Source organism: Notolepis coatsorum, assembly GCF_963971535.1.
Source record: "Notolepis coatsorum genome assembly, chromosome: 4".
Lineage (NCBI taxonomy): Eukaryota > Metazoa > Chordata > Actinopteri > Aulopiformes > Paralepididae > Notolepis > Notolepis coatsorum.
The window spans coordinates 53,889,634-53,903,164 of NC_140168.1; the positions used below are offsets into that span (position 1 = coordinate 53,889,634).

A 13,531-nucleotide genomic window follows, 5' to 3' on the forward strand; every position below is an offset into this window, starting at 1 on the left:
GCGTGCCGTTAGCGCTGACCAAGGCACGGATAATCGATTTTTTTTAGCCCGCTTCTCTAGCGTGCATAAGGACACAATTATACTATCGATCTATAATAATCTAGCGTTTATTTGAAAACGATTAATAAATCAGCCAAAAAATGACAACATGTTTTGTGTATTCCACTAAAGGGCTAATATCACGGATTTCTCTGGAATTACTAGAAATCTCCAAAACTATACTCGTATTCAAAATGGTATAAAACGGAAATGTACAGATGAAAAAACAATCCGTTTCGTACATGTTGACTGCAAGCAAGTCATTGATAAGCGACGAGTGTATTAGACCCATAGCCATAATTTATAATATAATATAATAATATTACCACACTACAGACGGTTAAACGTTCACTACCACACTACAGACATTTAACCGCCTGTAGTGTGGTAGTGAAAGGGTTAACCTTCGGTAGTGTGGTAGTGAAAGGGTTGACCGTCTGTAGTGTGGTAGTGAAAGAGTCAACCTTTGGTAGTGTGGTAGTGAAAGGGTTAACGTATACAATCTTGTTCTAACTAAGATTCACTGAAAAAAGCAATAATCTAATCTACAATTAAGCATTTACTGGCATTTATTTAAAATGTGTTGGACCTTATGGTGTTCTTGTTCTGTTCTTGACTTTGTTTAAAGAAGACGTGTACGGCCCATGGGGACATTAACTGATTAACGTGTGTTGTCGGGCCTTACAAATAAATTTGATTTGATTTGATTTAGATAACAAGATGAGAGTTTAGCAGGGATAAACGTTTTTAATGGATAGATATTTAGATATTTACAGTACAATGAGATTGACAGATAGCCGGCCTGGCAACACATCAGAATGGCTTTGCGTCTTCCACAAGAAATTATATTAAGATCAACACAAGAGCGCAGCTTGAGCGCTGCCTATTTCCGCCGGTAGAATGGAGCTAGAAAAATTGCAGCCACAATCGGTATAGTTAGTAATAGGGATGTGCATCGATTTCCGAATATTCTTTTTTTTTTATCCACTTTTTCTCCCCATTTTCTATTTTTATCCCACCCCAATTTCGTGTTTCCAATTCTTCCCTCCCCTGTCTTGAACGTTGCTAGACTATGCCTCCCACTGGTCGGCTGTAGTGAGGATAGAAGCCTTGCATCACGTGTCCCCTCCGGTACACGAGGAGGCAGCCTGTCGCATCTTTTCACCGCAGCAGCTCAAACTCTCAGTGGCGAGGAGTAACGCGTGGGAGGCTCACGCTGCCGACGCTACTTCCTGTTTCCGCTGCACCGGCGTCACCCAACTGACCTGTAAGAGTCGCTGTCCACAACGTCCAATCCCCACCCACCGGCTTTCCCACTGTGGAATAATATAATGATTCCCCAACTCCCTCATGTAAAGACATTCCCCTCCCCTTTCTCCCCTATCCTGTGTCCCCCCCCCCACCCATTTGACCTATCAAATGAGACCACAACCCCCCCCTTTTAACTATATAAGGCTCCTCCTGACAACAACCCAGGTCTCTCTACCTGGGTCATTCAGCTGACCACCTGGGGAGAGCCCCTCAGCCATTCTCTCTAACTACTATTTGTACATTTCTATCTGTTAACCTCTTCTTGACTGAGAACCTTCTTCTTCAGGATATCCACAATATCCCACAATTGGCGTCTACAAACTTGTGACGGACTCTTTGCGTCCTGGCCCTGCCGTGTTGTTTCATCTATACAGACAAAAGTGAGTATATAGATGGTCGACCAAAATGTATGGCAAGGAATTAAAACCTTCCCGCTTTTCTCTGTGCCAGGTGAATGTTACGGTATGTTGTCAATATTGAGATCATGGCTGAGTGAGAGTAATGTGCATTAATATATCTGATCTGTATTGAGAATCGGTACGGGGGAAACGCGTGTACTCCGGTCCTTATCAGGCGGTTCTGAGAGGATTTTCTGGGTTGTAGTGCTATTCCCGGTCGAGCTGGTGCCGACCAAAAGCTAAGGCACAACATAGGTTGTTGGATTGCTATCCCTAGTCTAGCTGGTGCAGACTGAAATATAGGCAACAAGGTAAGATACGCGGGCTTATTAGACGTGATATCCTTGGAAAACGCTACTCTGTTGGAAACTGTTCTATGATTCTTCGGCAATAGGCGGGAAGAATGACCGAGAGCTGGGAGTATCATGATTAGATTTACCAGAGTAACGTTGTAATATTCATAGTTTCAACCTCAAACTAAGCCCACGACCTCTTCCATTCCTGAAAACGATGTATTCGGATTAGATAAACCATTAACCTTACAGATAGCGGGAAGCTGACTACGGGACGTCCCGTTAGGACGTGTCCTACATTAAACGGGACATTAGTCGCGTGTTGAAGAGACCGTGAGTTTGATTAAATGGTATATTGAATCTAATATAGCGCTGTTAAATTTAGAAGTTCAGGTTCGGTCGTTATGCGTTAATAACGGTGTATAGTGTATATCAAGGGTATAAAAGCCTTATCGCAGCATGGTGCTGGTCGATTAAACGAACAGCGATCCGATACAGATCAGGTATACACACACGTTTTCTTTTATGTATTATTGTTTGTTTGTCTGTTTACGTTTCGTTTGTATGTGCACAGTATTATAGAACCCGTCGCGTTGCTTTATTAAGATAAAAACCGGCTGATATCACGTTTTCTTGTCTGTTTGTTTACGTTTCACATGGAACCTCATATGATGCACAGGCTCGTTCATTCGGTTAGAAAACGCTGGTTCTAGGTGAATTCCAGGCTATTGAGAGCTCGCGGAAAAGTAGTGCATGGATTGCAAAGCGTTATTTCCGAGGTGAATGGGAACGCATGAACGTCGACATGCTGCGCCACCCCGACAGCCTACGACAAACCAAGGCCAACGCCGTGTATCTCCACCATCCGTGTGAGAGAGAGCGTCCTACTGACTGGCCACTACACCGGCAAACCTTCGCCCTCCACTAAGTGGTACCGCGATAACGAGGAACGGAAGGCCGACCAACACAGCACGGTCAAGAACACCCTTCCGCCATGTCTCTGGGCCTGATAAAGGCCAAGCGTGAGCACAGCGACAGATGGAGAGCAACACAGGCTCTGGGAGGGGAATCTACAGCGTCCTCGTGGACGGCCACCCCACCACTCCCAATAACCCTGTGACCTTTGACGAGATACACAAGGAGTGGATGGCGACCTGAACACACGAGAAACGCCTAACACTTGCAGTAAAACAGGCCTAGCACATATTGTCCACATTGTTATTTTTTTTAGATTACTGTCTTACTGCCTGGCGCTGCCACACGACAGACTCACAGAAACATCAACTGAATGTACGATACATTCAACACACATCAATACCACCACAGAAGGACGCACCCCTGGCAGAGAACAGCTTGTCAACAGCGAAGCAACATCTGTCAGATTCATCTTCACAAACAAGAATTGTATCACAAATTTAACATATATCTGGAAAATTATGAACTAAGAATGTGATGTTAACACGGTTAGCATAATCATCTGTTATATCATTTATTTTTAATGTTCTCTTTATACACATTAGCCACTAAGGTAATGTCTATTGTACATATTACTATGTTTGTATGTGTACAACCATGATCTTAGCTCCCATAGATATTATCATGAAGACACATAGTTAACACTTAAATGTCTGATTCACAACGTGAATGACTGGCCAAGCCAAGATAGGCACAACCAGAGCTTCTAATGATTATGTTATTTGTTGTTTGATATCAGAGTTGAGGACCAATCATTGATATAGGTATTTGAGATTATTAATAAAAGAAAAGGGTGATATTCCCACATCCCACATCTCTGATATCAAAATAACACAGACTTTAGTCCAGTCAATCATGTCATGAATCACGTATGTAAATATTTCTATTTTAAACTGTTATGCCAACCACGGATTTGAATTGATTTTCATTCATTAATCCAGTTAACCAACAAATCACAATGGCCAAAATTTTCATTATTTTAATTGTTTTCTATTTCATTCATTATCTGATAACCGATGGATTACATCCGTCCCATTCTTTTACCATATCTATTCACTTTTCAATATTTTACCTGTTCCAAATAATCCTGGTATATTATATATATTAATCTCACCCACATTATGAAGAGAAAAGTGAGTAACTGTGGAATAATATAATGATTCCCCAACTCCCTCATGTAAAGACATTCCCCTCCCCTTTCTCCCCTATCCTGTGTCCCCCCCCCCCACCCATTTGACCTATCAAATGGGACCACCTCCCCCTCCTTTTAACATCCCGACAACAACCCAGGTCTCTCTACCTGGGTCATTCAGCTGACCACCTGGGGAGAGCCCCTCAGCCATTCTCTCTAACTACTATTTGTACATTTCGAGCTGTTTGGTTAATAAACCTTGTTATTAACTGAACCTCTTCTTGACTGAGAACCTTCTTCTTCAGGATATCCACAATATCCCACACCACCCTCTAACACTTGCCAATTGTGTTAGTATGAACAACCGGACAAGCCGGTAGCAACGCCGAAAGCTGGGCTCGAACCCAGCGTCTCCTGCGTTAGTGGCGAGCGCCTTGCCCACTGCGCCACTCAGCCGCCCTGATTTCCGAATATTCTAATAGTTAAATTATAAAACAATGTATTAGTTTATGCAAATATTGTTTTGTCTCAAAAAATATATTTTCCCTTGTTTTTACCAGCATCTACAATGTGTAGTCAGTGTATTGAGAGGGGACCATATTAACTGTTACACCACTGAAATTACAAATAGTAATTTTAAAAGCTTTGCCCATCGCTAGTTAATAACACCTTGTATGTGCATGTATGTGCGTGTGAAGATATCTGGACGTGTACAACATGGTGGCTCACTCATAAACCTTCTATTTTCGAGTTTAAAATATGTTTCAGATAAAATTTGTAACAGTGAGTTTGATTTGAGTAATTTGATCTGCAAGGTCTAGTTTGACAGTTTGATCAGAATTTGTTTCAATGGTACAGGCTCGCACACCATTGCTACATGTACGATAAATAGCATATTTGTACGATAAAAGCAGCAGCTCGCTCGTTACAGGCACAGAAACAGCCCGTTTAGGACAGGTTTGAAACAGAGTGGTATAGAGGTTGCTAGAAGGCATACGTATTATTATTTTTTTTTTTTAGCAAAAAAAATGCTAAATACATGTTTAGGGGACTTCAAATACCTATATTAAAATGACTACAATATGGGACCTTTAATTCATTCCTCCAGATAGCCCAAATGCAGAAAATGACACCAAAATCTCATCTAAAAGTGATGTGATTAGTGACTCCGTCAGAATCAGGTGGGGGAGGAGTAGTGACGTTTGCTTGGCGGTGAATCCTAAACTGACGTGTGATGGACAATGGGATTAAAGTGTGTGCGTGTGTGTGTGTGTGTGTGTGTGTGTGTGTGTGTGTGTGTGTGTGTGTGTGTGTGTGTGTGTGTGTGTGTGTGTGTGTGTGTATGTGTGTGTGTGTGTGTGTGTGTGTGTGTGTGTGTGTGTGTGTGTGTGTGTGTGTGTGTGTGTGTGTGTGTGTGTGTGTGTGACTCCAGTCACCCGAACAACTGCCTCTTTGAACTGCTGCGGTCAGGCAAGCGATACCGGAGTCTCAAGGCGAGCACAGAAAGACTCAGAAGAAGCTTCTATCCCCAGGCCATCAGGCTGCTAAACGAACAATGAACACTACACAACAACAACCACCAAACGCACATAGCACACACATCCACACGCACACACTCACTTTAAACAAACACACTGTAGCACCCACTCCACACACTTTATAGCACACACCCACTTTAAACAAACACACTGTAGCACCCACTCCCCACACTTTATATTTATTGATGAAGGATTGCACTACAACTCGTACACCTTACTGTAAATTGTACCTAAATTGTACCTCATCCCATTTCTGCTTTGCACTATATAGTACTGTACATTAGTACACTGCATAGTATTGTATATTATATGGTAACTCAGAACATTGTACATATGTCTATACCGAACACTGTGACCTAATTTTCTTCTTCTAAATTACATGCTATACTATGTTATTTGATACTATCTTGTCTAGCACAGTCTCTGGAGCGTAACAGTAAGAAGCATTTTGTATGAAAGTATTCTGTACTTCTGTATGACAACTATTAAAGAAACTTGAAACTTGAAACTTGTGTGTGTGTGTGTGAGACGCTGTCAGGGATTAAAAGGGACTCGCCTTTCCCTGCTTGCCGCGCTGACGGGGAATGCTTGGGAATGCAATCTGCACATGTCTCTCTCTCTCTCTCTCTCTCTACTGATGCTGCTGCTGGATACCCTTATCCACATAATGACCCCCCCCCCCCAGCCAAACCACGTAGTTGAGCAGAGCAGAGGCATCATGGGCCTCTGGATTGTGTGGCGTGGGCGACGGGTCGCTTGCTGACAGCGTCAGAACGTCGCTGCTGGGAGCTTATGGGGACCTAATTTAGATCAGCGCACGAAGCCATCCACAGTGGTATTATCTTGTCACAAAAGTTGAGGGGCAGCATGGACAGTTATCAGCAGGTATAGATACAATGCACTCCAAGCTGGAGGAGCTGAGGAGGAGATGTCAGGGGGGGTACTGAGGATACTGCCAGGGGAACGCTGCCTGCCATGTGGCTAGTCGAGAGAGAGAGAGAGAGAGAGAGAGAGAGAGAGAGAGAGAGAGAGAGAGAGAGAGAGAGAGAGAGAGAGAGAGAGAGAGAGAGAGAGAGAGAGAGAGAGAGACACGTGACAGGGTACTTGGACATACCGGTGACGTTCAGTTCGTCCGAGCGCTGACACCAGACCTGTCGGGATGAGCTTCTCCAGGCTCCAGTCATCCATTTGTATTCATAACACTGGCCCTCTGTAGAGAGAGAGAGATGTGGTCAGGACTTAAATATAAATATAGGAATATAGGAAATGCATATACTACTGAATAGGACTTAGTCTCAGAGTCGACTGAGGCTGTGAAACTCATGAACACATTATCCAAAAATGTTAACACATATAGCCTATTTATATATATATATATATATATATATATATATATATATATATATATATATATATATATATATATATATATATATATATATATATATATATATATATATATATATATATATATATATATATATATATATATATTATGTACTTTTACAGGCACGAAAAACACAATTTTGAAATTCCACGATTGAACCATTTCACTACCACACTACATAAGGTTAACCCGTTCACTACCACACTACAGACGGTTAGGGTTAACCTTCTGTAGTGTGGTTATGAAAGGGTTAACCCTTTGTTGTGTGGCAGTGAAAAGGGTTAACCTTCTGTATTGTCGCAGTGAAAGGGTTAACCATTATGGTAGTGTGGTAGTGAAAGGGTTAATAGTGGAATATGACTGTGCTCTCCGGCGCCTGTGTTCTCAGACGGACCTGTGCACGGCCGGGCCTCCCACTCCTGCTCTGGACACTGCATCAGGTTCTCGGGCTCCTGGGCCAGCGCCGCCCGGGACCGCACCTGGACCGAGCCGAAGCCCAGGTCGTCCCCACTCACACAGCTCAGCTGACACAGGCTCCACACCGTCCACTCCGTCAGGTAGCACTCTCCTACACACACACACACACACACACACACACACACACACACACACACACACACACACACACACACACACACACACACACACACACACACACACACACACACACACACACACACACACACACACACACACACACATACACAAGACAGTTCAGATGTGAATAACTTAACATCACCGTGTTTTTATGGAGTCAGTGATTATACTCTTAAATTAAACAATATTAAATAAATTATTTCTGAACAATCACATTCGTTTATGTAGAGTCATTAAAATGCCGGTGTTATTCCCACTAGGGCTGTAACAATACAATGACACGATACATCACAATACAAAAATGGGATGATATGGACCACGGACTGTGACGATTGTATCATTCATTATTTTGAAAAGGTCAAAGGGACCCAACGTTTATTTTGAAAGAGCTTCTGTGGCAAACCAGGAAGATCCAACATTTCTCCTGGTTGCGGGCATAACATAACATAACTGGAACATAACATAACATAACGGGAAGCCATGTTTGAAGCATTGGTTAGCTAGTAGTTACAAAGTTGCTCACTAGCTGCTGATAAGAAATATATCATTCCCTGGATTTAATTGTTCATCTGTCACAAAATGTTTTCTGGCCTTCATCAGTGAGTCCAGTACAGAAGTACAGAGGTCCGGTCTCCGACAGTTCACCAAATGCTAACGTTAATGCTGCTAATAGTTAGCAATGAAGGTCACTGCTAACATTATTAGCAAAGAAACCAAACAACAAACTGCACCTTGATCCAGATGGGGCTTTTATTGGGGTGATCTCTACAGAGACGGTGAAACATCATGACGTGAGGTTTCAACTTCATCATCGATCAGGTGAGCGGAAGACATTTTATTTTCTTTGACCGACCCGCTGTCATGTACAAGTAACATTACAGTATTCAGTCTGAGGTGTTCGCGGTGGTCAGTGTAGGAGATCATTTTTATTTGTATTTTTTTCCCAGAGATTTGTTTAGCTTGTTCATCATGTGCCAATCTCAACTCTGTACACTGTGAAGGCTACAGTTGAATATACAGTAGGCCTACAGTGTGTATTGTTTGTGCATGCTGGCTTCCAGGCTAATGTTGGGTAACTAACATCCGGTGTTGGTGGGTTTTGAGTAGTTAGTAGCCTATTTGCTAGTTTCTAACTTACATTTTTGGGTTTATGTAACACAGTAGTTATCCAGCCTTTTTGCTAGTTTCTGACTCAAGATTGAATGGAATTGTGAGCTGAGTGTACCGTTACACTCCTAATTCCCACTGAATTATGTAGTCTTGAGAAGCCAGACTGCTCCCCATGACAGAAGCTCAGACACCAGACATCCAAAATAAAAATAAAGGCACTCAAATATTTCCCCACAAAGCAGCTCAGATCCATTTGTCATTACCCTTCATCTGCCTGGCAGCTTGGCGTTCTCAGCAGAGAGAGTTCCTCTTTTAAATAGGTCAGAAAACTCCCATTGTCAGAATCAGAATCAGAAAGGTCTTTATTGCCAAGTATACTTTTCACATAAAAGGAATTTGCTTTGGACGTTACTGGTGCGACATAGCGGACAGACATTAAAATAAAATGAAATATGAGCTAAGTTAAGCACAATAGAAATAATATATTTATGAAATAAAATATAGGCCAGGGCTGTATGCAGGGGCGTAGCTGGGGGGGGTGGGGGGGGGGGGGGGTTTAGGATGATTCCAAGGGCCCAGCACTGGGGGGGGGGGGGGGGCCCAATTTTTTTTTACACAAAATTATGTTTTTTTTTTCTTTTTTTTTCTAGACATCACTCAGGTGTACCGGTATTATTGATGCTCTCATTGATACTATGTTTGTTTCTGAAGTGTGTGTGTGTGTGTGTGTGTGTGTGTGTGTGTGTGTGTGTGTGTGTGTGTGTGTGTGTGTGTGTGTGTGTGTGTGTGTGTAGGAGAGTGCTACCTGACGGAGTGGACGGTGTGGAGCCTGTGTCAGCTGAGCTGTGTGAGCGGGGACGACCTGGGCTTCGGCTCGGTCCAGGTGTGTGTGTGTGTGTGTGTGTGTGTGTGTGTGTGTGTGTGTGTGTGTGTGTGTGTGTGTGTGTGTGTGTGTGTGAGATATATAGAGAGAGAGGGGGGGGCTTTGGTAGACTATTGCATTGGTCCATTCATTGAAGATGAACGCAATGCGACATCCTTTACTAGGCTCACCCACCAACAGTGCAGGTGCTGAACTGCTGATCCGAATGTATAGGTAAAAACCATATTATGCGTTTTCATCAATAAATAAATGGCCAAAAAAGATTCCGCTTGCACGCTTATGCGCGCTCACATTCACTGGGGGCCTACAAATATATTCTTTCATGGGGCCCAGAATCGACAGCTACGCCCCTGGCTGTACGACTATATAAGAGGTTGAATACAATTATATGGGATATAAACTAAATTAAATATAGCACAATAGATATAGTACAATTATAAGTAAAAAGAAAATAGGAATAGGAATAGGCCAGGGCTGTGCAACTGGGCAGATGTGGTCAATTATACAATTATATACACTAATTAGAATGAAGTAACAATACAGTGGGCAAGTATACAGTCCAGTAGGGTGTGTTAATGTAACACAGTGGGGGGTGTCAGTGAGGGTCCCGAGCCTTGTTGATGAGGCTCACTGCAGAGGGGAAGAAACTGTTCTTGTGGCGTGAGGTTTTGGCCCTGATGGACCGCAGCCTCCTGCCAGAGGGGAGTGACTGAAACAGGTTGTGATTGTAGTGGCAAGGTTGATGTGATCACACTTGTGCATATTAATTCATCAGGAAGCATGAAACAAATCTGCCTATTATGGTTAGCAGAGCAGCACACACACACGCACATAATTCCTTGTGCTGTGTTCACTGTGGCTCAGGTAAAGGGAGTGTTTAGATTTAGGCTTTTGATCTGTCAGTGATGAATAGGTTTACATACTGTCTAAGAAACTGGACAGATGGGGGCCAATGAGAGGGTGTGGAGGTGAGTATGAGTCTTCTTTGACCTCTCTGACTGCCAGCAGTAAGCCAATTTTACTTGATTATGGGCTGATTATATGTCCGTGCAGTAGCCAAAGCACAGCGGGTTGCAGTTAGGATTTCGTGTGGACATTGGTTGTGGCATCGTAATGAGCAAGAGTACACACACACACACACACACACACACACACACACACACACACACACACACACACACACACACACACACACACACACACACACACACACACACACACACACACACACACCACACACACACACACACACACACACACACACACACACACACACACACACACACACACACACACACACACACACACACACAGGCTTGTACGCACGGCACAAGCGCACATTGATACACAGAAAATGCTCGCATGTGCACAGACGCCGTCAGCATATTCGTGGCTGCATCAACTAATGACACAGTTGTCTACTTCTTCTGCGCAGAACATGTCAAAACTAAATATTGGATCTGCCACTCAAAGAATAGGGGGAAGAGAGACATTCGTTTTGAATATGAGCCGTAAAAATTCGGAAAGAGTTTTCTTGCGCAATACAAGTGAAAGGTACTTCACTCCATTTCAGATGTCTAAAACCTTACATAATGTTACGACTCTAGATTCCATATGTCTAAAACCTTACATACACACCTCTTACTCTAGATTCCAGATGTATAAACCCTCACATACTGTTACTCTAGATTCCAGATGTATAAACCCTCACATACTGTTACTCTAGATTCCAGATGTCTAAACCCTCACATACTTTTACTGTAGATTCAACCCTCAAATACTTTTACTCTAGATTCCAGATGTCTAAAACCTATGCTGCGTGTGCAGGGGGTCTCGTAAGTCTATTTTTATGAGCCTGTCGAGCAGCAGGCTATCTGTGCACTAAACACTTGGGCGTTAGTGCCACACTAGATTCATGTTACGAGCGAGCCCATAATGCGGTGCTGGCCCATATAAATGTCCATCTCCAGTAGTAAAAGTTCTTTACAGAGGGGGCACGGAGATCACAATGGCCAGCAGCAAAGTGCACTCCACTGACATTTACCACTGTGTAACCGGGTCCCTATAGACTCGAGAGGCACTGTGCGGGTCACAGGGCACAGGGACGCAAGGGGCACTTTACCTGGACAGGGGACAGTGCACGGCTCCTCCAGGACGATCCGTTTGTCTCCGTCCACAGAGAGCTCCACGTCCCCGCACATCTCATCGTCCACCGGGCTGCCCTCGCTGCGACCCGAGCCGTCCGAACGACGACACGAAGCAGGAGATGTTCCGGAAGCGCAGGCCCTCTCCGCACCTCGCCCCCTGCACGGGATTACAACAAGAAGAAGGGTTGAGGAGGAGGGGGGTTGGCTGGGGGTGTTGTGTCGGGGCAACGGGTCAAACACAGCACGTCCTTGTGACGCTTTGCTCGCACATCCATGTCAGGTAGCAAAATACTGGTATGTTCACTCAAGTGCAGAGAGCCCGCTCCGCTGTGTCTGCTGTCTACACAACACCCAGCTGTTAAGATGTTAGGAGTTTCTCTTGATTTCTCTATTTCTTTTCTCTCCGTCAGTCATCCTCCTCCTGCCCATTGATTGTTGGGTTTGTCAGGATCGGGGCGAGAGACAGCTGGTGAGTTGCCAGGTGCTGTCAGACAACACAGAGGGGAGGGGAGAGAACGCTCAGAACAAAAGGAGGCTGACCGTGTTCCCCTCGCTAGGAAAATCCAGCATCCTGTCAAAAATAAGCTGCTTCAGGCAAGAGAAGACAGAGAGATGTGTGTGTGTGTGTATGTGGGGGGGGGGGGGGGGGGGGGGGGAGGCAGAGATGCACCATCCTTGTCTGTCTGCCTGTCTCTCTGTCTGTCTGTCTATCTGTGTGTCTGTCTCTCTCTGTGCCTGTCTCTCTGTCTGTCTGTCTATCTGTGTGTCTGTCTCTCTCTGTGCCTGTCTCTCTGTCTGTCTGTCTATCTGTGTGTCTGTCTCTCTGTGTGTCTGTCTGTCTCTCTGTGTGTCTGTCTCTCTGTGCCTGTCTCTCTGTCTGTCTGTCTCTCTGTGTGTCTGTCTCTCTGTCTGTCTATCTCTCTGTGTGTCTGTCTCTCTGTGCCTGTCTCTCTGTGTGTCTGTCTCTCTCTCTGTCTGTCTGTCTCTCTGTGTGTCTGTCTATCTGTGTGTCCGTCTCAGTCAGACCTCTCGGATTTAATTAAGCCCCTCGATGAGCTGAGCGTTGCAGACGGATGCCGGCACGGAAGAGTAAAGAGAAGAAAAGGGAGAGAGAGAGAGAGAGAGAGGAGAGAGAGAGAGAGAGAGAGAGAGAGAGAGAGAGAGAGAGAGAGAGAGAGAGAGAGAGAGAGAGAGAGTGAACCTTTATGTCTGGGAGTACCATTCTTTAACAATTGAATAGTGTTTTTTTTCCCTTTTGCCATCAAAAAACTAAAAACAAAAGATACTTGAGTCCAAAAAGAGAATGATGAAGGCAGGTGATGAAATAACAATGTGATGTGTGATGGGGTGGAATCAGCAGACAGACAGCACTATTTCATATGACATTCCATCACAGCGTTGCCGCTGTATGAAAAGACAGCACCTGCAGGACAATGGGCTTCTGGACTGACCTCAGACCTGCACTGGGACCAGGCGCTGTAGTGCCAGCGGTAGCAGGGCTTCACGGGGCAGGGCTTCCACTGCTCCACCTGGGAGGGGCATGGCCGCCCGTCCCCCTGGGGGGCCTGGGTCACTGTCCTCCTGCGCCACAGCTTCCCTGCAGGATGAGGATGAGGAGGGGGGGATTAATTATTGACGAGAAACCCCGAGCGAGTGTGGTGTTTCTCATGGACCGCAAACTGTGACCAATGCCACTTCTCTTCCCCCGCCGATAGTGATCC

General features: G+C 44.5%; 1 protein-coding gene across 1 annotated transcript in view; it reads right to left on the minus strand.

The window, feature by feature from the left end:
• Positions 1-13,531, minus strand: part of thsd7aa (thrombospondin, type I, domain containing 7Aa) — a gene marked incomplete at its 5' end in the record, with an annotated part of 247,207 nt that overhangs the window by 20,690 nt on the left and 212,986 nt on the right. Inside the window, 5 exon segments of the mRNA XM_084311946.1 lie at positions 6,801-6,896; positions 7,468-7,641; positions 11,786-11,909; positions 11,911-11,967; positions 13,262-13,407. Of these exon segments, the coding sequence (XP_084168072.1) occupies positions 6,801-6,896; positions 7,468-7,641; positions 11,786-11,909; positions 11,911-11,967; positions 13,262-13,407 (597 nt within the window).